At 47.3% G+C, this 20,361-nt stretch overlaps 1 protein-coding gene across 2 annotated transcripts in view; it reads left to right on the plus strand.

The window, feature by feature from the left end:
* sema6cb (semaphorin 6Cb) overlaps positions 1–20,361 on the plus strand; it is a 131,345-nt gene that overhangs the window by 61,028 nt on the left and 49,956 nt on the right. For both annotated transcript variants that reach the window (XM_079275277.1, XM_079275278.1), the window contains exons 4-6: positions 16,023–16,223; positions 17,948–18,062; positions 18,754–18,811. In XM_079275277.1, coding sequence (XP_079131403.1) covers positions 16,082–16,223; positions 17,948–18,062; positions 18,754–18,811 — 315 coding nt within the window. In that variant the 5' untranslated portion in view covers positions 16,023–16,081. The remainder of the gene's footprint in view (positions 1–16,022; positions 16,224–17,947; positions 18,063–18,753; positions 18,812–20,361) is intronic.

A 20,361-nucleotide genomic window follows, 5' to 3' on the forward strand; every position in this document is an offset into this window, starting at 1 on the left:
ATGATCTTTATGACTACAAAAAGAACCGTATCGACTTTCCTCCGAAACATGCCTTTCGGACTCATATTTTGGTCTCCAAAGAAACTTTCTGCTGACTTTCATGTTCACCAGCGGCTAATTATACACACGTGGGAAAGCTGAAGTGATGCAACTTCACGAGGTCGTTAAACTCGGCAGCTTGGCAAGAAACATAAATAAAAATGCACAAACCTCTCACAGCATGCAATGTTTTATGAGATGTCCACACGCTACAAGACACTGTGAGCTGCTGGACAGGAGCCAGATTGTTACAAGAACACACACACACACACACGCGCACACACACACACACGCGACTGCAATCGCTCGTCCACGCTCCATCACTGACAGCGAGCTGTGAGCAGAAGAACAGCCCTCCGTTTGTGATAACGGCTCTTTCACCGTCGGCACCAACAGTCTGCCGGCTTTCTCTCCCCGTCACCGAGACCGCTGTTTACATATTCCATATTCCATAAATGCTCCCAGGATGTGGGCCGCAAACACTAACCTGCAGCAGAGTTCAGGGAAAGCTTCTCAAACCAGCGGGGAGGGGGTGACGAGTAAACGACACAAACGTTGCGATTGGTCGATGTGTGTATCGCGGTGTTGAAACAATGTTGCTTTTTTGCCGCGTAATATTTGCGTGAAAGTATTTATGACAAAAACGACAGTTTGAACAAATATATTGACGAATCTGTTTCTGAGAAATGTGCGAGAACGAGTAAGGCGACGTGAATGTGCGCTTTACTGTACGATCCTCATCTCTGTGCTCAGGTTTGAAACATTTGGTGAATTTGGATAATGAGATTGAAACTGAGGTGAAAGTCGGGACGCCCTCCACGGCCGCTCCAGGCTGTTTATCATTACGATTGAAATGAGCAGAGTTTCACGGCGTCTCGTCTTCGAACAACACGTAAAGGTCACAAAACAGTGAATCTTATTTTAGAGTTGGTCTGGAATTAGCCTTCATTTATGCTAATCTTCCACGCTATTGAATAACGTTTACTTTGAGGGCGAAACCCAAACGAATTCAATACTAATAAAGTTCATGTGTTCGCCCGTTAAAGTTCTGTCAGTTTCACCCTTCAGATAACTCCTGTGCACATTAAAATGGATCTGTTTGGGCACCTGGCTGGGATCCAAAATAGCTTCTTGAGATGGAACAGGATCTGTAGCTTCTGGCTGTTTGCACTCGTCAGCTCGACGACGTCTCTCTGCACATGTTTGCAGAAGTGAAATGGTGATTTACTCCTTTCTGCCAAAACGAAGGTGAACACAGATATTCTTTCTGTCACAAATCAGTTTTAGATCATATTGTAAAAGCTGTCCAAACCAGGTGGCAGAGCATAGCTGCAGGTTCAGCTGTTAGTTCCTTGTGTTCCGGTGTGTTCGCTTCGTCTACACTGGAGTTCATTGAAAAGCAACTTCAGTGCAACAAAAAAGGGCCAATGTTGCCGAATCATAGACTTAAAGATGCAACAGAAATGCAGTCTTTACCCAAACAGAGAGAGAAGATTGTGTTGTGGGTCGGGATCCGATCACCAACAAAACTTACTTTGCAAGGCAGCAATGGATTTATCAATTTCCGCCATCTGACTTGGAGGCGAGAGGCTGAAGCGAGCCTCAAAGCCCGGCGTCATTAGTGACGGAATGTGCTCCGCCATTGAGGAGATTGATTAAAGAAGCCTTTTGTGTCGTGGTCGGGGCGGCAACAGCATATGGCCAAAGAGCTTAAGCACTGAGAGGAGACATTTGCAAATTCCAGATCACTGAGACAGAAGGACGGGAATCGCAGATTAAAGGGAGTCATGTGTGAATGCCACCTGTTTGAGTTTTTTTATTTCAAACTATTCCGAAACGGAGAGGTTCACGATTCCCTGATTGTGTCTTTAAACGCCGGTAATTTGCCCAAAATATCCATTGATTTCTGGAGCTCAGACTGCGGAAGTCTCACAGCAGCCTCTTCATTTCATAACGGCCAGAATGTGTTTTTATTAAAACACCCGAGAAGCTCACAAATCAGCAAGGCCGTAACGGCGTGGTATTATTATAGTTGTAAATATGCCAGCACCTTATTCAACATACCAGCCTTCATTGTGTCCCAGAGCGGCTGTAAGTGATACTGTGTGTTTACGCACTTCCTTCATTTCATGCTGAGAGGGGACATGGATCTCTGAAGCGATTGCTTTAAAAACACATTTGTTTTTTAAATGGCAACCAGGCCACACGATGACAAATGGATTCATGGCACCAGTTTGTACACTGAAGAGAGTACATGTTTATAAGCGTGTGTGTTTTTGATTCTTTGTCAAATACTTAACATAAGCAAACATTGAAACAATAAGTTGCAGATGTTCCCCGTCGGGGCCGAGCACGCTTCGTTGCATTGGAAACCTTCACATTTCTTTCACGGCACGATTGCAGAGAAACGCAAAGTCAACAGAAACGCTGGTACGTGCTGAGTGAAAGCTGGTTGCACCGGCTCGGATGAGCGCCGTCGCATGTACAGTACGACACAGAAAGCTCTCTGCATGGTTCAGACTACTGTTGGGGGGGGGGGTACGCCATGGCCACACCCACTTAGGAAATGTGACGTCTGTTTTTCAAAATAAGAAATGTCTTTGTACTTGGGGACATCTCTGACTATACATGCTTAAAAAAGCAAACGTTTTTACTGCATCAATTGTCGTGATTTTCCAAAGTCCCCAGAAGTGTATGATTCCACTTTCCCCCCCCTGGTCTCTTGTTGAAGAAGTAAACTGAAATGGCAATACATCACACCGTTGCAATACTTGCAGAATCTCAATCCTAAAGAATATTGAATGAGCGTGGTGATTCTGGGGATAAGCACACATGCTGCCAGCCCTGGTTCAGACATACTGCTGCGTAATAACTTCTCACATCAGAGTGCAGCGCCGCATACAAGTGTTGCCTCTAAAAGCCTCATGACCAGCAGGTAAAACTCTGCTGCAGGTCAATGCGTCTTCAATCAAACACAGCTCAGCGAGCCACGCAGAGCATCCAGAGTAAATATGCACCGAAGCTTCTCAAGTAATGCTGATGTATTCCTTTGGTGTGACCTCCAAACCCGATCGGTGTCCCTCTGGAGACGGTACAGATTTGTTTTTTATTATTTTTGCATGTGCATATTTCTCAGAAACTTCATTTGTAGGAGTCCTGTGAATCCACCAGAGACCCGGAGAACTTCAAACGATGGCTGCGACTACCTGCCTCCCTGTTTACCCCTCTGTTCATCATTCTGCCTCTCCGATCTATGGCGACTCGCCTCAAAGCTCCTCTTGTGTTCGTGGGATTTTTTTTTTGTCTCGCTAGATTTTACAGCTCCCCGAACAATCTCACTGCTGTTCTTTTTTTTTTTTTTTTTTTTTTAAGGCGAGTAATGATGTCAATTATTGAAAAGAGAATATATTTATTTCTAGCTGTCGTACAGGAATGTGTTTCCCAGGCTACATGCGTCCTGTCCTTTAGAGAAGCCTCCATAGTGTCAGTCTGAGAACATGGTGCTTATGTCGCACGGCGGGTGCACTTGTGTTTTCCTTCCCGTGGAGGCTTTGTGTCGCTAACCTCCTCCCGGCAGCCGCGGTTCAGTGGAGAGCTGCAGACAGGAAATAGTAATAATGATGGCTGACGGCACGAGACGTTGGCAGAGCGGCTGAGAGGATTGGTGCGGTGTGGGTGTCGTTCAGTGGAAGGCTGCTCGTGAGTCGGAGTCATGATTACTGTGACAGAGAGGGGTTTGTTGCTGTCCTCTCAAAAACACACAGCTTGATGAGTCCGCTAACTTGATAAAGTAACTCATTTAAAGAGCTGCAATCAGCTGTCTCGCGTTCTCCTTTGGGGGCTAAAACAAACAACAAACAGGAGGATTTCATATTTTCTGGTTTAATGATGGCTCCGCCTGCTTCTCCATTCGTTCCACGTGTATTAATAAACATGTTGACTCACAGACGGACGCAGCCTGTAGACTCATAAGGAGAATTAATCAACATCAATCACAAAAGAATAGCCACAAGGAGCACGATACAGGAACAGAAAACATTGTTTTTCTCAACAGATTGTTGATGGCAGAGAGCACGGAGCTGGTGAAGGACTATGTGGAACAGTGGTTCATTTTAATTCTACTAACCATTCGTAGACTCCGGATTGATTGTATTTGGTTTCCCTGCAGAGCACGTGTGACTGACAGCAGAGCGGTCACGGTGTTGGAGGTGAAGAGCAGATCAGTCGATCCCGGTTAACGGCGTTCTCTCGGAAAGATGTAAAAATGCTAAAATGGGTCGGAAAATACACTGTCAGGCCGTTAATACACTTTGGCGCCCCGCCCAAGTAGAGTCTGCGTGAGAGAACTCTACATCAATCATGACGAGAAGATGCTGCTGCGACTTCCAAGACATGCAATCGATGCAAACAGCTGTCGTGACAACAGAAGACTTCGACTTTAGCTGCCAGAGGCCACGACACGTCATCTGGAACGCCTTCATGTATCCCAGCAGAAAGAAACACACACACACACACTCTCTCTCTCGCTCTCGCTTCATACAGCAAAACACATGCAGCCTCTTGTCATGGCAGCTACAAGAGTAATGGCCCCAGGTCTCCTTCTGAACACGGACTAATGAGAATCTCAAACCCGACAAGCAGAGAGCATTTATCACGCATGCGCGCTTAATGACATCGCCACCCGAGCTCATCTGGCCCCGCTATGGATTGGACCCGTTTGTCCCCTCCGCTGTCCTGTTAGTGTTACTGGGAAGAACTTCTTCCTGCCCCCCCCCCCCCCCCCTCCATCCCTCCCAGTGTGAATTGGTCCATTCTCAACTTCTGTTGTTCTCTTTGTGTCAGCTTCGCTCGTGTCTCTAAAAAGAAAAAACCTTAAAATGCAGATGAGTGGACCGCTGGGGCTCAGGGATGGTGAGGGAGCCGCCAGATGAATACTACATGCGCCGCTTTGATCTTTGAGCTTTGCAGAAGGACTCCTGGCTCCAGAAGTTTTAAAAGACGTGTCGGTCAAGGAAACATGGACGCTCGAAGGACTCGACAGCTGGCAGTAGATATTAAGCAGCGCTCTGCTTCTATGCAATGATTGAGAGTATAGCGCTGACCGTTGCAGGTACGGCTGTGTGTTGTCAAAGCACCTCGCGGTACGATACACGTAGGTACAAGTATTTGCATCATAACTCCAACGCCTGCAGTGTTGCACCTTTAAAAAGTTTCATTTTGGGACAAATACTACGAGGGGCCGCTTTCTGTTAGCAGATGCAGGATGTACTGTGAATATGTGCTCTCTGGGTAAACGGACCGGGTGCCACCGTGTCAGCAGAGTTGTCCATAAAGTGCTTAATTGTACCAGGTGGAAGATTGCAGGCCATCACGAGGCTGGCGGCCTTGGAGCGAGTCTGGTTTTTCCACTTTTGTTCCGTCGTACGTTCGTCTCGTTCTGACAGCGTCGGCTGATCATTAAAGTAATTCAGCCCTGTTGATAATTTGGCGCTCAGTGCCGGTGAGGCGGGACCTGCCAGCCTGAATCTGAGTGCTGGAATTGATTGTCTGGCTGATTCCACTCCAGTGAGCTGTGAGATGCTGTCACCCCCCCCCCCCCCCCCCCCACACACACACACACACACCTTTCCTCTTCCGCATTTAGATGTACTGTCACTGTTCGTGTCCCGGCTCCTCCTCTCTTCCTCCCATGTTCCGTGACACATTGTGAGGTGAGAGGAGCCGCACTGCTCCTCGGTGTCTGATCGCCCACGGCCGCCGGCTTTCTCTTAGGGGGGGACGGACTTGTTCGGGCTTTAAAACGAGACAAACCGAGCTTGAAAGCTGCTGGGCCTTTTTTTCCCCCGCTATGTGTTTAGATGACATCACCGATGTGTGACAGCGGTAATAAGAGTGAGGTCAGCTGCCACCGCGGGCCACCGACCCGAGAGGCACCACCGTCCCGATCAGACGGACGTCTCTTCCATCCCTCCTCCTTCTTCTTCTTCTTCTTCTTCTTCTTTTCTTGGCTTCTGGTGCGTTTACGCTTTAGCGGTAAGAAAACAAAGGGTGTAATGATGGCACGCGTGCTCTACGTACGGAGACCGTTTGTCCCAAAGACAATGATGGAGTGTTTAATCTTCCCAGGAACTGCGAAGCACGCGGCCATGATGGTGCCATTATCTCTCGGCCGAGGAGCCTCACTCTTACCCTTGATTTATATTTCCCTTCATCAGCGTCGACCACTCAGATTGCAAGAAAAATCGTTCATTTATAAAAGAGGAGCTCTTAAGTTCAACCAAATGTACCTTTGTCACACATTCCCTGCTGCCCCCCCCCCATCACGCGTTGTTGGGGGTAACGTGACGGATGGGTCTCCTGGGTGACGGCTGTGTGATTGCCTCTGCTAACGAGGGATAAAGGCAGCGGAAGCATCTTCACAGCTATTTATCTTCCTTTGATCGGGTCTCGGCTGCTCTGCCTGCACGGCTCTCAGATTCTGAGTTGTGAGCGCCGCGACCTCTTCTTTTGACGAGACGAGAGACAAAGCGAGAGGCCTCCTTGTGGTGAAGTGGAAAAGATTTCCACACTGAGTGAAACTAAGCATGTGATATCTCATCCCTTTTCCACGCTCGTAGCTCCTTCATTCGAATGAGCCAAACTTTTTCGAGATATGCCAGTCATATTTTTCAGCTTTTACGTCGCGAGGGAATATAAAAAGTTCCGGTAGATTGATAATTCATGCAGGATGTCTTTCAAAAAAATAGGAAGCTCAAAGAGTGTGGAAATGCAAACGGTGCAGCGGGCTAATTGGTACCACGGGGGAGATGGAGATCAAAGAGGCTCTGTTTAATGGAGGAGTCTCACTCTTCTTCTTCTTTCTGACCGCTGCGGAGTGAACGGACACCAAGCCTCCGTGAAGTCCTCGTAGCGGCGGTCCTCGGCTGGAGCGCCCTCGGCAACGGGAAAGGGAAAGTTCCACGTGTCCCGGCTCCGATTGAGTCTGACGAGGCTCTCTTCCATTCCTCACTGCCCTGCTTACTTATCTAATGAGGCAACTCATTTTAAACATGACCCGCTGAGCAACTGTCTGTTTTAAGAGGCCCCTAACTCTCCATACGTTTATTGCTTTTGAGCAATCCAGCTGTGGCACGGGTAGAGCCGGCTCCAGTTCATTCACTTCACCTCCGATTTACGATTTTAATCATTTTTTCTTGTGCTGAAAAACAAACGAGGCAGAAGACAAAGAAATGATTAACTTTAACCAAACTTGACTTTTTGAAAACAGCGGACAGTGTTTCGTTTTGTTCGTTTTTTTCTACCTCTGTCTGAAGAGAACACGCGTGTAGATTTTAAACACCGTCCTAAGCCATGCCTCCAAACGAATTGATAAAAATGTGTTCATCATTTAGCTTTAAGCACAGATACATTTCCACCCTTCAAGATTAGCCGTGAGGCCGGCGCTGTATCCTGTGTTGCCATTGAGACACACTTCAGCGTAATCGTTGTCAGTTCTGCCGACGTGCGAGCTTTTCGTTCTGTGTCTGAGGGTTTATTTGGAGTGTTTGCTGCACTGACAGCAGAATGCTAAGCCGGCCCTCTAGAAAACCCTGTTCTGTATTGTTACAGTGATGTCAGTAAGTGTGTACATGCACACACATGTAGACTAACCAGTCTGTGCGCTCTCCTGTGTCTACGCAGGGAGACGCGTCACTACAACCTTTAACCACCCGCTTTGATTTGACCCAAACTGACAAGAGTCTCATCTTTGGTTTAGTCTGAGCGCTCATCTCCTGGCAACACGGAAGATTCACCAGACGACCAGGTCGGACCAGACGACAGCATTAGAACAGGGGTGTTGTGTTTTCCGTGACGTGCATGCGGATGAACCGGTTTACGGCGGGAGAACACTTTCAAGACACGCGTTCACGCTGTGATATCACGTATTGCACATCTTCCTCACTGGCGTTTGTATTTCCAAGGTAAATTGGGCGGCTGTCTGTCATTCGTCACGGGGCTGACTGCTGCGTGAGGTGAGGTTACGTGTTGATTTTAATTTGAACACGCAGTTGTCGTTGCCAATGAAGGAAGTGACGCTCCCGCTCTGCAGAGTTAGGACACTTTCTGACCCGAGGGGTTGTCCTCCAGTCGACTGCAGGCTCTCGGGTCGGATTAGAGTCCCTGAAAATAGAAAGGTAAAAGTGGAAACGCAACAATACAGACAACAGCAGCCCGACCTCGCTCCCCCTCTCGCTCTGCATTTCGTAGCGGCGGCCTCGGGAGGTATCCAATTATGACGCCCTTGAGGGAATGACGGTGCTTGGATTTCTGTCAATACGGGGTTCAGGTAGTGTTTCTCAATAACACTCTGAATTATTGATGGCGGAGAGATGGCGAGGAGACGGGTGTAGTTAACATTCACTTCTATGTATGAGGAGGAGACGGCGAGATGAGGGCATATTTTAAAGTGATCTGTTTGATCAGCTGACCCGGAGGTAGGACTCGTCTGAGGAGACTGAAGGTGCGTCCTGAGTGACGGGGAGCACCGACCGGTCAGGGAATTAGGGCCCCTCTGAAGACGAATCCAAATAATTAGGAGGCGGACGAATGGAGAGGATTCCACTGGAGCGCGGCTGATCCTCCTTCCGCCGATCGCCCTCTGGGCTTTCATTTTATTTCTCTTGTTCGTTTTTCGTCCATTGCAAATCGACATGAAGACGACGGGTGGTGCCTGCGGATCGATCAGAGAACCGTCTCACTGTCTGAGTCCCGCATAGATCCCCCTGTGTGAAGTCTGGCCAACTCTGGCTTTAGAAGAGAAGGCCTGACTGGAGGCAGTGCTGCTCAGTGAGTGATACCCATGCACAGAGCATGTGATTAACTAGTTTAGCCTTCATGAAGTGAAATAAAGTTTTACCACAGATTATTGACCACTATTCAGTAAAAATATGTGATCAGGGATCAGCGTGAATAACAACACAACTGTGTGATATTCGACGGGAGCGGCGCTGACAGCTAACGTAGGGAGGTTCCATTCAGTTACATCGTGATGCGTTCAAGCTCCATTCAGTAAAAATGAGAATTGGGGCAAAGGTTAATTATATAGTATCATGATGTGTTCAAATGAAATCTTGTAAAATGTAGTTTTTGGGCAAGAAACTTGAATAAATAGTTGTTTCACAGCAATATATGATAGATTTTACAGATAATTATGACCTGTGTGATTTCCTTATCATAGCTCTTAGCAACTGAATATTGCTGAGTATTATTTCATCAATGAAAATACAATATTTTATGTTGTGTTTTTATGCAAATAAGCACTCGAGATAACTAGAACAAAGTAAAAGGATAACATTTAGAATTTTGAGTGTTTCCACTTTGACTTTGGGACGTCGGTGAGATAACCTGGAGCCTTGTGCACCAGCTGCTGTAACAAAACTCAACAACGAAATCCATTTGCATTGGGGCATCTGTAAAAGTTGGCTCCTTGCTGTCACTTTGACATCAAACCCCTAAAGATCCGCCACAGAAGGACAAAGGCAGGCTCTGATCTGTGGGGATCCTAGGCTGAGGACAGAGTAAAGTAGTCTGACACGGGGTGACAATCGATGGCCTCTGCGACGGGACTACCCGTCACTCGTCTGAAGTCTGTGGGCGCTGAGGTTAAAGCGGCGTTCCCGTGGGAACCGCCTGAGTGGCATTGATGGCGAGGAGGGTCCCAACCTCCCCTGACAGACGCATCTCATCCTGGATGCCACCTTGCCCTCTCCTGCCGGGGCACGATGCCGACTCTGACAATGAGACTACATTATACTGACACCAGGCAGCTGCACTAATCCAAGAACTAAAGGATTCAGGGACCATTGATTTTCTATTCTTGGTTAAAAAAATGAAAAGGCAAGAAGCCAGCCATCACTCCTCTTTGACCAGGGATGCTAATGGACTTTTTCAAATGCTGCTCCAGCTCCCCTGGAGCCATTCTGTTGTCTGTTGGCCTTTGAAGTCAACCGAAATCCCCAGCTCCTTTATCGGACATGTTGGTATTCAACAGCCCAGCTTAGATGCCTGTTTACGGTCGGTGACAGGCAGCACTGGATCTAAACTCTGACATTGGGTTTAAGAATGAAAGTAGACCCGCAAATAATGGTATAAAGCTACCGGCACTGTGTGTTCCTGTGGATTTATGAGAGAACGACTTCCGTTTGGACTAGAACAGTTACCATTTACTTCTATCAAACCCTTTAAACTCCACACACACACAATTAATGGATGTTTTGAGCAGGTTTTAAATCTTTAGCATACAAAGAAAAGTCGTTCGAATCACCGTCACAGAGACTGACGGTTGGTTTGTGGACTGCAGTTTTGAAGCCTTGCGTTCGGCGTTTTTTTGCCGTCGCCATCTTGGATTCTCGCCGTTGTCATCTTGGGTTTTCGCAACCAGTGGACAGAAGTGACCGTATTTGGACGTATACGTCTCTGATAGACAAGGTAGCCCCGCCCTAAAGCATCCCCTGCTTTATGGTCTGTGTGACTCTAAATGGACCATAATGTACTAAATGAACATCATGCTGTATTGAAGAATACTTGAAACTAGAGATTGAGACATAAACTCATGTTTACAATGTTTACTGAGGTAATGAATCAAGAGAGAAGTAGAGTCATCTTCTCACAGACTTCCATACAGTTAGACTTATTCTCGTTTCCACTTCGACTTCACTTTTCAGAACCAGAGGTTGCCGCCTGATACCAACTCCAATTTGCTGCGACGACATCTACGTGGTTAAACATTGTGAATCTAATTAGCCGTTATAAATTGCTCCTGTCTGAGAGGGTTGAGTGTCCTGAGATATTTAACATTCCTTTTGTTAATCATCGTCCGCCGTGTCGTCAGCCACGCAGAGTCGCCTGCGGTCTGATGCGACCGCTGAGAGGAAAGAGCAGCTCAGTGCTGGTGGAGATGTGTGATTCGTGTCATGGGACTGCAGCGAGATTGCTGGTCTGATGAACCCACCGAACAGAGTTGAGGGCGGGACAATCAACTCGAGCCTCAACAGTGAAGTGTTTGTCTCAGCGAGCGCCATTCAGATCATGTGTTTTTCTTCCACCGTCAAATTGAGGTTCCCATGCGGATGTTTTGACAACAAAAAAATCATCGGGCTGTTTTTTTACATACTCGTCCGGCACGGCAATGGAAACGAGACAAGTTGACACCCTGTTATTATTTTATCATGCCAATTGGTGCTTCATTTTTTAATATTCACAGCTGCTTTTGAGGTTTTTTATTAAGATATCCTCACAACACAGCAAGGAGTAATAGTTGTCGGAGCAGGTCAGTGGGGGTTTATGGGCGTCCTGGAGACGCTTGAGTGCCACCGCCGTGCTCCGTATCTGCATGAATTATCGAACACCACCTTTCTAATACATTCAACAATCCCGTCTTATTTGTCCTCTTTCTGCTCATGTAACGTTCCCAGTGAGTGCCGTCTCTGTTGCTTTATTACAAATTATAAAAGTTAAAATACATCTCCCTCGATATATTACGTTCCAGCTCAGGAAGCTGCTTGGTAGCGGCCTGTCGAGAGCAGAGGCTAACGTGGCTAATTGAGTCTGAAATGATCGAGGAGTCCGGGAATGCGCTCGCTCATTATTCCGGCCTTTGTGTGCCACAAATGTGTCGCGTGGGGAGGATAGTGGGGGCTTAAAGACGTTTCACAGCCAAGGCCGAGAGGTATCCGGGTGCACAGAGGTGAGAGGTATTCTCTATTCTGCTGTTCTCTATTCTTATATTACTTCTTATATCTATTCTATTCTTATGTAGCTGTGAAGCAGCAGGCCGACAATAGTTGTCCCAGGAGTGGACAGGTGCTCACTGTGCAGTGCAGTAGATTGAGGATACGAGCTGGAATTTTGGATTTCCAATGTGACTTTTTACGCGACCAAGCGTAAGAGTTTATGAACGTTTATGAACGTATGAATTTGAATGACTTCCTGGCCCTCTAATGCCGACCAATGAAGACAAAGATGATCTTCCTCTTCATATTATATTTCAGCATTAACCTAATTGAAGGGTCGTGAGGCTGCGGATGCATCTCATGAATCCGCTGTCGGCTAATCCAAATGAATGTCAGATAGTCAATGGAACGCCAGTGTCCCAGAAACCCCTTCTTCCCAGAAACCCCTTCTTCCTCTGAAGAGGCCCGACTGCCGATGTCTCCCAGATGGCTCAACAAGTCCAGTTCATTAAAAACAAAAGGATCCGGGCCCTCCCCGTCCAAACCCTAGAACACAGAGAGCAAACATGGGATGAGGATAAGCGATGGCTTATTTCCCTCCGACAGCTGTCAGCCCCCCCCCCCCCCCTCAGACTGCACAGAAAGTCATTAACTGATTAGACTTTGTGTTTGGTTAGATTAAGAAAGTTCAGGATTCCAGAGGGGAGATGCGTTGTTGATGCACATTTGCATTTGGAGGTAAACGTGGGCGCTGGAGGACGGCAGGTGTGTTTTTCAGCTGCGTCCGTCTGTGTGTGGAAAAGGTCAAAAGAACGTGACGAGCAGCCGCCTTACTCTGCTTGTATTCTCAGGACAGAGCTGCAACAGAAGCAAATCAGAGCCTTAACCTTTAATGCGGGCATTGTCTCTGGGTTTTTAGCGACTTTAAATGTCAGGATTCTGCAGAATATAGTCGCTTCCCAGCGGCTCGCTCAAGTATAACAAACTGTCTCCACAAGATGCTGCGATAACGAGGGCGTATTGTAGGTACAGATACCAAGTTGGTGCTTTTTTACCTTTTTAATATCTTCAATATTATAATACGGGCCATGAGAGTTCACACGAACCGGTCCTACGGGTGCAGGCAGCCAAAGGAGGTTGTGTTTGTGTACTACGTTGTGTCGGTGATGACATGTTTGTCTGTGTTGTAGTATGATGGCTTATTAGTAGGGGTGTAACGGTTCACAAAACTCACGGTTGGGTTGGGTACGATACAGTGGAGCCACGGTTCGGTACGTTTCGGTACAGTAGAAAACTATGAATGCCAGAGGAATGTACTTGATTTTAAAATATATTTATTCATTAAAACTGTGCTACACTGTAGCGTGTCTCACAGCGCAGAAGTGCCCGACTGGAGTAGAACGTTGTTCTTTGGTGGTGGGCGTGTCAGAGAGCACGCTGTCCGTTACGTCATGTGGGTTGCCAGTTTGAGAACAGTGGCTCCACCGAAAACATATTTCCCACAATTTAAGCTTCTGCATTTTCCAAATGCACTCGTATTATTATATTATACTAGTATTATAACTTTTAAGTTATTTAAACTTGTCTTGTTCTGTGTTTTTCTGTTGCTGCCTGTCTTGGCCAGGTCTCCCTTCCAAAAGAGATTTTTAATCTCAATGGGACTACCTGGTTAAATAAAGGTTTAAAAAAAACCAACTCTTTTGCTCAGGATAGTAATGCATGGCCCGTCGTAGAAGTGTCAGCTTGACTTTCAGTGCGTCTGAGTTTTCTTGCATAAGCTCTGGTTCTCTCAGCGGTCGTCTTGTTTTGCATGCGTCGTCATCACAGTCTGCCGGCTGCCTTCCTGTTAGCAAAGTACCCGGGTTGTCAATGAATGATCTCTGGCTTCCCTCCTCACGACCATGTTCCGCTCCCTCGGCGTGCTGCGTATGTTTTTCCGGTGGCTGCGTTTGGGACTCGTTGGCGTTTCACAGCTGTTTTTTCGTTTGTTTTTTGCATGAACCAAAGTCTTTTCAAACCCTTTTGGTTGACATTTAAAAGGATTTTCCTCATGGATTTGTCTCGATTCCGCTAAAACATAATCTGTTTGTGGCTGACCTCCTTGGCAGGAAAATAAAACAAAGCCCCCCCCCCCCCCAAACCATAGCGTGTGATGCTAATCCATCAGGCATATTGTCCTCGTATGTCGCCGAAGGCGGGCCACACAAGCCGTGTGCACACAGTAAACACAAGCAGCCCGTCGCCCACTCCCCTCGACTCACTGCGTTGTGATCGTCGCTTGACCTCATTGCTGAACGCAGCTCTCTCCCCTGCATTCAAATGAAGCCGACTATGATCAATATTGATGGCGGTTCATGTCTCTGTGGACTTAATTTCCTGCTCCCACTTAAAAAGCATATGGCCGGAGTCTCACTGCCGGGCGACACAGTCCATAAATTAGGGCCGGCTTGTTGGGACCCCTGTGGAGGACACGTTGCCCTAAATAAGTTGGCGGGGGAGAGCAGGTCCCTCCGCCGCCCGTCACCGTCTCCTTCCACAGACACAAAGAGATCTCAGCCGTGTGACCGAGCTGCTGGTTATTCCCACTCAACCCCAGCTTTAGTCTGCATCCTCTTTACGGAGAGTCGTCGTCGGGACTCTTTTGTCAGCGTTTATTGAAAACCTTATTCTGGGATTTTGAAACACTGCAGGTGGATTATTTTACATGATAAGCAGCCATTGTCGTTTTTCTGTTCTGCGGTTCTGTGAGAACACTTTTAAAACACAGTCTGTGCTATCGTGACATCTTCATCCTTTCTGTGACTGAGGTTTGTTTTCATGAGCAGCTCGCGTTGTCTTTCTTTCGCTATAAGTTGCTCCAGTGATTATCCAAAGCAAACTTCCTTTTGCATTTAGTGATTCAGAATCAATGATTCACTTTTCAGACGACTTTTCCTGAAAGGTTCTTGGTCGCCACGACGGACTAACTGTTGTCGCTGTGGTTGGTGAGCAGAATATCTCAAACATGCAAACAAATAGTACAATTAGGTGGAAAATGGCCGACCACGGCGGTCACCTTTGTTGACAAGTCGAGGAACCATTCGAGCCGTGCTGGAGAATCTCAAGCAGAGATCAGGCTCATGGGGAGTAAGGAGATCTCAGGTACACACAGCAGCCGCTCAAGGCTTTAAAAACAAGCAGTGAGATCTTTAAACAGTTCTACAAGTCTCTGGTAACCGGCGAAGGCCACCACGGCTCTCTTACTGCGCGTTGAAAGCCTGGCAGCAGCGTTTTGTATCCGATACCGTCTGGAGGAGATAAAAGCTTTCTAAGTCTGCAGATGAAAGAAAAAGCTGATCTATGGAAGTAGGTCTGCACCACCTCAGTCACCTGAGCATTAAAGGACCATTCAGGTTCAAAAGTATCACCGAGGTTGATGATTTACTGCACTTCATGTGAAAAGAAACTGCCATTTTCATGTGTTTTATGAGGCAGACAAAAAATGACATAATACCAGATTTAGATTTGGGGAACATGTGATCTCTGAATGGTAGCTTTCATTTTATTCTATTTCAGCATTTTTTTTGTTCTTATACTTTTTTATACCTAATTTATTTCAACATTGTAGCTTAATAACTCCATTATTCTCAATCAGTTACATTTATATTTATATATTTTATCTCTTCGTAGATATTTTTGACCTTTTAACATGTTACGGGTCATGTAGAGCTGTACAACCGGACCCCAGCGGGTATCGAGTGAGAGTCTTAGTGCACCTGACGGGTCTCCATTCGCTCACGTACAGACCTTTAATCTGAGTGATTAATGCTGCCGTCGGGGGCCCGGTGTCGGGGGCCCGGTGTCGGGGCGGGCCGAAACGAAGAGCGAGTGTTTAATTGTGCCAAGTTGTCTGTGAAAGACATTCGTCGTCATGGGCAGTAAATAAGGCGGTCTTCGTGGCTCCGCCTCCTCCCCTCCTGAGTCTGGTTCTCTCTCTCTGACTCCGTCTACCTGTGTGGTTACACTCTCACATCTCAGCGGACACTCGGTCACATCGCCGCGTTGACAGAAGGCATTGCATACAAATAAGACCTGCCGCCCTTAAGCGTCGAGCCGTGATGGTTCCGTTGTTCCGTATACTTTTTTGACATACTGTCCACAACATTTCAGGGTCCGGAGTTCTGCGTTCTACTCCAGATTCCAGTGGAAGCTGTAGCAGGAAACATCTACTGTGTTGAAACACTGTATTGCCTGACTGTTCTGACCCTGATGACCCTTTTCGTCTCACTCCAGGTGGGAGGTGAATCTGCCGCGGGCCATGTGTTTCTGGTGAGGCCTCATCTGCTGCCAACATGAGGCCGATGCCCGGCCCGCCTCGACCCGTCCTGCCGGCCGTCCTGGCTCTCGCCTTGGCCGCCTTCTTACCTCGGCTGTCCTCGGGAGCCACGCCGTTCCCCCAGGACCTGGAGCCCATCAGCCTCGTGGGCAGAGAGTGTAAGTTCCACGGAAGAGGTCCCGGCCGCTGACTGTAATGGCCCATAATTGATTTAAGAGGCGGCCGAGACCGTGGCCCGCACGCTGTAATAGGTCTGTCTGGAAGAGAGCAACGCGAGCATTAGCAGGAATAGCTGCACTAATAGTGCTATATGTGGAGCTCCATCCCAGGTGTAATGAGGGCAATTTATCACCTCTGGTTCCAGCGGGGGACAGCGGGACACGAGGTCCCGCACAACTCCGCGAGACGCCCATTACGACTCTTAGTCCTTCACGAGTCTAGAGGAGTCTATAAAATCAAACCCGAGTCACCGCTCCACTCCTGGAGAGCGGGCGGACGACTCACCTCGACCTCTCGTCTTGTGACGCCGAGTGGGTTTGAGGCAAGAAAGATGTATTATTATTATTATTACACTGGAGCTGCTGCCACATTTGATCTGTTATGTGAAAGGAATACTTCACCCCCAAAATGAGCATTTGTATGTGAACTACTCACTCTGTCTTACCTTGACTTCTTGAAGCGGGGCTGCGTTTATAGCAAAACTATATCCTGGATGTGGCCCTGAGCAGCATCCCCCCCCCCCCCCCCCCCCAGCTTTAGAGGATGTGAAAGTGCTGAAGAGAAAACCCTCATTTGCCGGGGGGAGGATCGTGGGGCGGTCTCTCCTCCAGACAGAACAGAGAGGTCCAGCGCTCGGCCCAGACATTAAGGGCTTAAATCTTTAAACTGTCGATCCGAGACCAGCGGTTAGAGGAACACAGGGCTCCCCGCAGAGAGACTCATTTCCGATTGTGGCGCATTTCTTGCGGGGATTGCTAATTCGGCAGCAGCCCAGGTCAGATGGGAGGCTGGAGGGCACTTAATACAGTACTTTACAGATCCACAGCGCCGCGGCCTGCAGCCGAATCGTAATTTAGGGGAAAAAGGAAACGGAAAAAGGAAATCTCTTTGATGTGGAAGACAGCCTGGTGTCAGTGGCGAGCAGGCTAATTTTATATCTGCCTGGAGCATCCTTTCATTTTATGTGTGTGTGTGTGTGTGTGTGTGTGTGTGTGTGTGTGTATATATATATATATATATATATATATATATATATATATATATATATTACATACACACACACGATCTACTGACTGGCTGTCAGTCTGCTATTTAATTAGTGGACACAGTCTCCCATTGTTTAAATCAATGTGTCCCTCAGTGTAATAGTGAGTTAGTGTGATGGATAGAAAAATGGCAAAAAGGAATTCAAATGCAGAAGAGAAAGAAGCAGAAATGGAAAGCAGCCGTAGTGACAGCAGAGTTCACTGTACGTCCTTCTCTCTCTCCTTCCCTCACTTCATCCTGTCTCAGTCTTTGTGACTTATTTCCATTGCATCGCATGACAACACAAAGTCAGACTTCGCTGACCTCCGAGGCGGATGAGAGCTGTATGAATGCGGGTTCACCAGACGGACACATTTTCCGTTCAGATGGTTTTGATTCGTCTCCTCGTCCTCGCAGACGGTTGAGACTCCTCACCAGGAGCCGTTTATTTAAATCAGACTCGACTCCTGTGACACGACCAGCTAATTTGCAACTTTGGATTCTATTTATTCCGCTGCTCATCCACCTCCACCAGTGCACATTAGCATACAGTGCATGCTCTGAATTTTGCTGCTGTCTTTTGTTATTGGAGTTCTTTAAACGCTTCTGCTTTCTCTCCTCCTCTTCCCCCACGCAGCCTCCTACCTCTATCCCAGCTTCCAGGGCCTCCTGTCGGACAACGACACCGTCCGCCTGGGCCTGGACTTCCAGCGGATGCTGAGGATCAACCGCATGCTCTACATCGCTGCCCGGTCAGTCGCCCCCACTCACCTGCTCGTTGTGACATTACAAATGATCTCATGTAGCTTCGTTTACTCAGAAAAAGGCTCAACCGGATTTTTCTGCTTTCTTTCTGTTGACTTGAAAAAACCCAAATTTATCCCAGGCAGCGCCTCCTCACCAAACCTTTCATTGTTTGCAGTTTTGGCTGAATGTCCGAAGTTTCCCCCCCGCAAACCTCTCAGCCTAATTGCACGTTGCTCCCCTCTCGATCAAGATGCCGTAGGGTTAATTATCTAAAAAGTACGAGGTTGTTGTTGCACGTCCTCCGGCTATTTTCGTTGTGCAAAATAAATTCCTCTCCAGTTGTTGGCTCGGTCTCAAGCTGCAGCGCGCTCGCTGCCAAGAACGCCGTCTGAAAAGGTAGAGAGATTGCTAATGAACCTAAGTGGACTTGATATTTTCCACAGCTGCAAACAACAAAGTGCACGCCTCACTTCACGAGTGATTCATGCGGGTTGTGTCGACAGTTGGGGAAAGGTTTTGCCGTTGGAAGACTTTGTAGAAAAGCCAACAAACTTTACCTTCCACCCTCTGTTGCTGGGCAGCTTTCAATCTGTCCAAGTTTTGGTGCAATGGTGGGATCGGAGGCTTTTGGAGCTTTTGCATTCAGAGTGTGGAGACGACCTCACTGATGGTTTCTTGACTCTCTGTCTCTTTCAGGGACCATGTGTTTGCCATCAATCTTGCCACTTCGTCTGAGCAGATAATCCCACAGCAGGTAGGAGAGTCTGTCCACAGTCACCTCTGAGTCATTGTTTGATATATGGGTCCAACATATAACCTTTCTACGACGTGTGTTTGAGTCGATGTCTGTGTGTTAACTGACCAACATTTAATGTGCAGCTTCAACGTGCCATCTGCTTTCTAAACTGGTCTGTTGATTTCCTCAATGCAAAAACTCATCCACGATGAATTCTTACTCTTAAGTGAAGCAAATTTGCTTTACTCACACGGGTTTGACCGCAGGATCAATTTTATTGTTTGCATCTCTCACACTCGACACGCCATAGAGGGGGGGGGGGGGCTCACCACCACCATGTAGACACCAGCAGCTTCATCAACCACGGCTGAAATAACCACTGTTACTGCTTTGTACGAGTTGTGGACGTCCCACATACTTTGGGAAACCAAACGTGAATGTGTCTTTGTTGATGACATCATTATGTGGCGCGAGCCGTGTACACTGTATCTGGCAAGCTTTTGTTGTTGGCTGGTTTACTGCAGCGGTGACAACACAATGAACGCAGTGTCTGTCCTGTTTCATTGCAATAAACAGAGAACAGCCAAAATAACAAAGAAGGGCTTGATGCACGGCAGGGCTCTCTGCAGACTAGTCCTGTGTGTGTGTGTGTGTGTGTGTGTGTGTGTGTGTGTGTGTGTGTGTGTGTGTGTGTGTGTGTGTGTGTGTGTGTGTGTGTGTGTGTGTGTGTGAGAGAGTGTGTGTGTGTTTTACAGGAATCTCTTGTCATGTTTGTACCTCATTATTGTCCTTTCTGCCCTTGCCTGCCTTTCCATTCAAGTATTAAGCAATCTCTCTTCAGACATATATCCAATACAAGTGGAGCGGGGCGCTTGTGGCTTTTTGAAGTGCCACGCTCCTTCCTATCTGGATCTCATTTGTCAAACATGATTGCACTTAAATAAAAGCCCTCTGAGGCCCGGACTTTTGTTTGGTTGTATTTAGATTGGCGCTGAACACGGATATTCATTCTGAAAAGTCCACCGCTCCATGTCAGGGAGATCCAAACTATTGATTTGGGTCAACTTTAGAGCAGTTTATCTTTTTTTCAGTTATGTTATATGAGAACTTAGATATCTATTGTTTTTATATTTCCATGATGCCATTTACCCAAACCTCTGCCGCCTCCGGTGTGATAACAGGGACGTGAGGAGGTTTATTGAAGACTGTACCGTTATTCTGCTTCTTACTCTCCCATTCCTGAGACGGACTCACGGCACAGATCCATTCCTTCACTCTGTCTTTAAACCAGCTCTTTTCACATTCTCCCCCTCACTGATCCCCCCGGTATAAGCCATAAGTAATTATCAGTAAACCAAATGGAGCGTGGACAAGGCAGAGCCTATTACCATAATGCTGACTCGCTCTGAACGCGTCAGATCTTCACAAAGTGGCGTCGGAGACGACCCGTGCATAGGCCTGAGGACAGAGCGCTGAGACCACGTTATCGTTAGTGAGTTATTCCTCACTGTTCTGGCTCAGCTTATTGATTCTGTTGTTTTCGCAAAAAAGCAGACAAAAGATGTGCA

Source organism: Melanostigma gelatinosum, assembly GCF_949748355.1.
Source record: "Melanostigma gelatinosum genome assembly, chromosome: 9".
NCBI lineage: Eukaryota > Metazoa > Chordata > Actinopteri > Perciformes > Zoarcidae > Melanostigma > Melanostigma gelatinosum.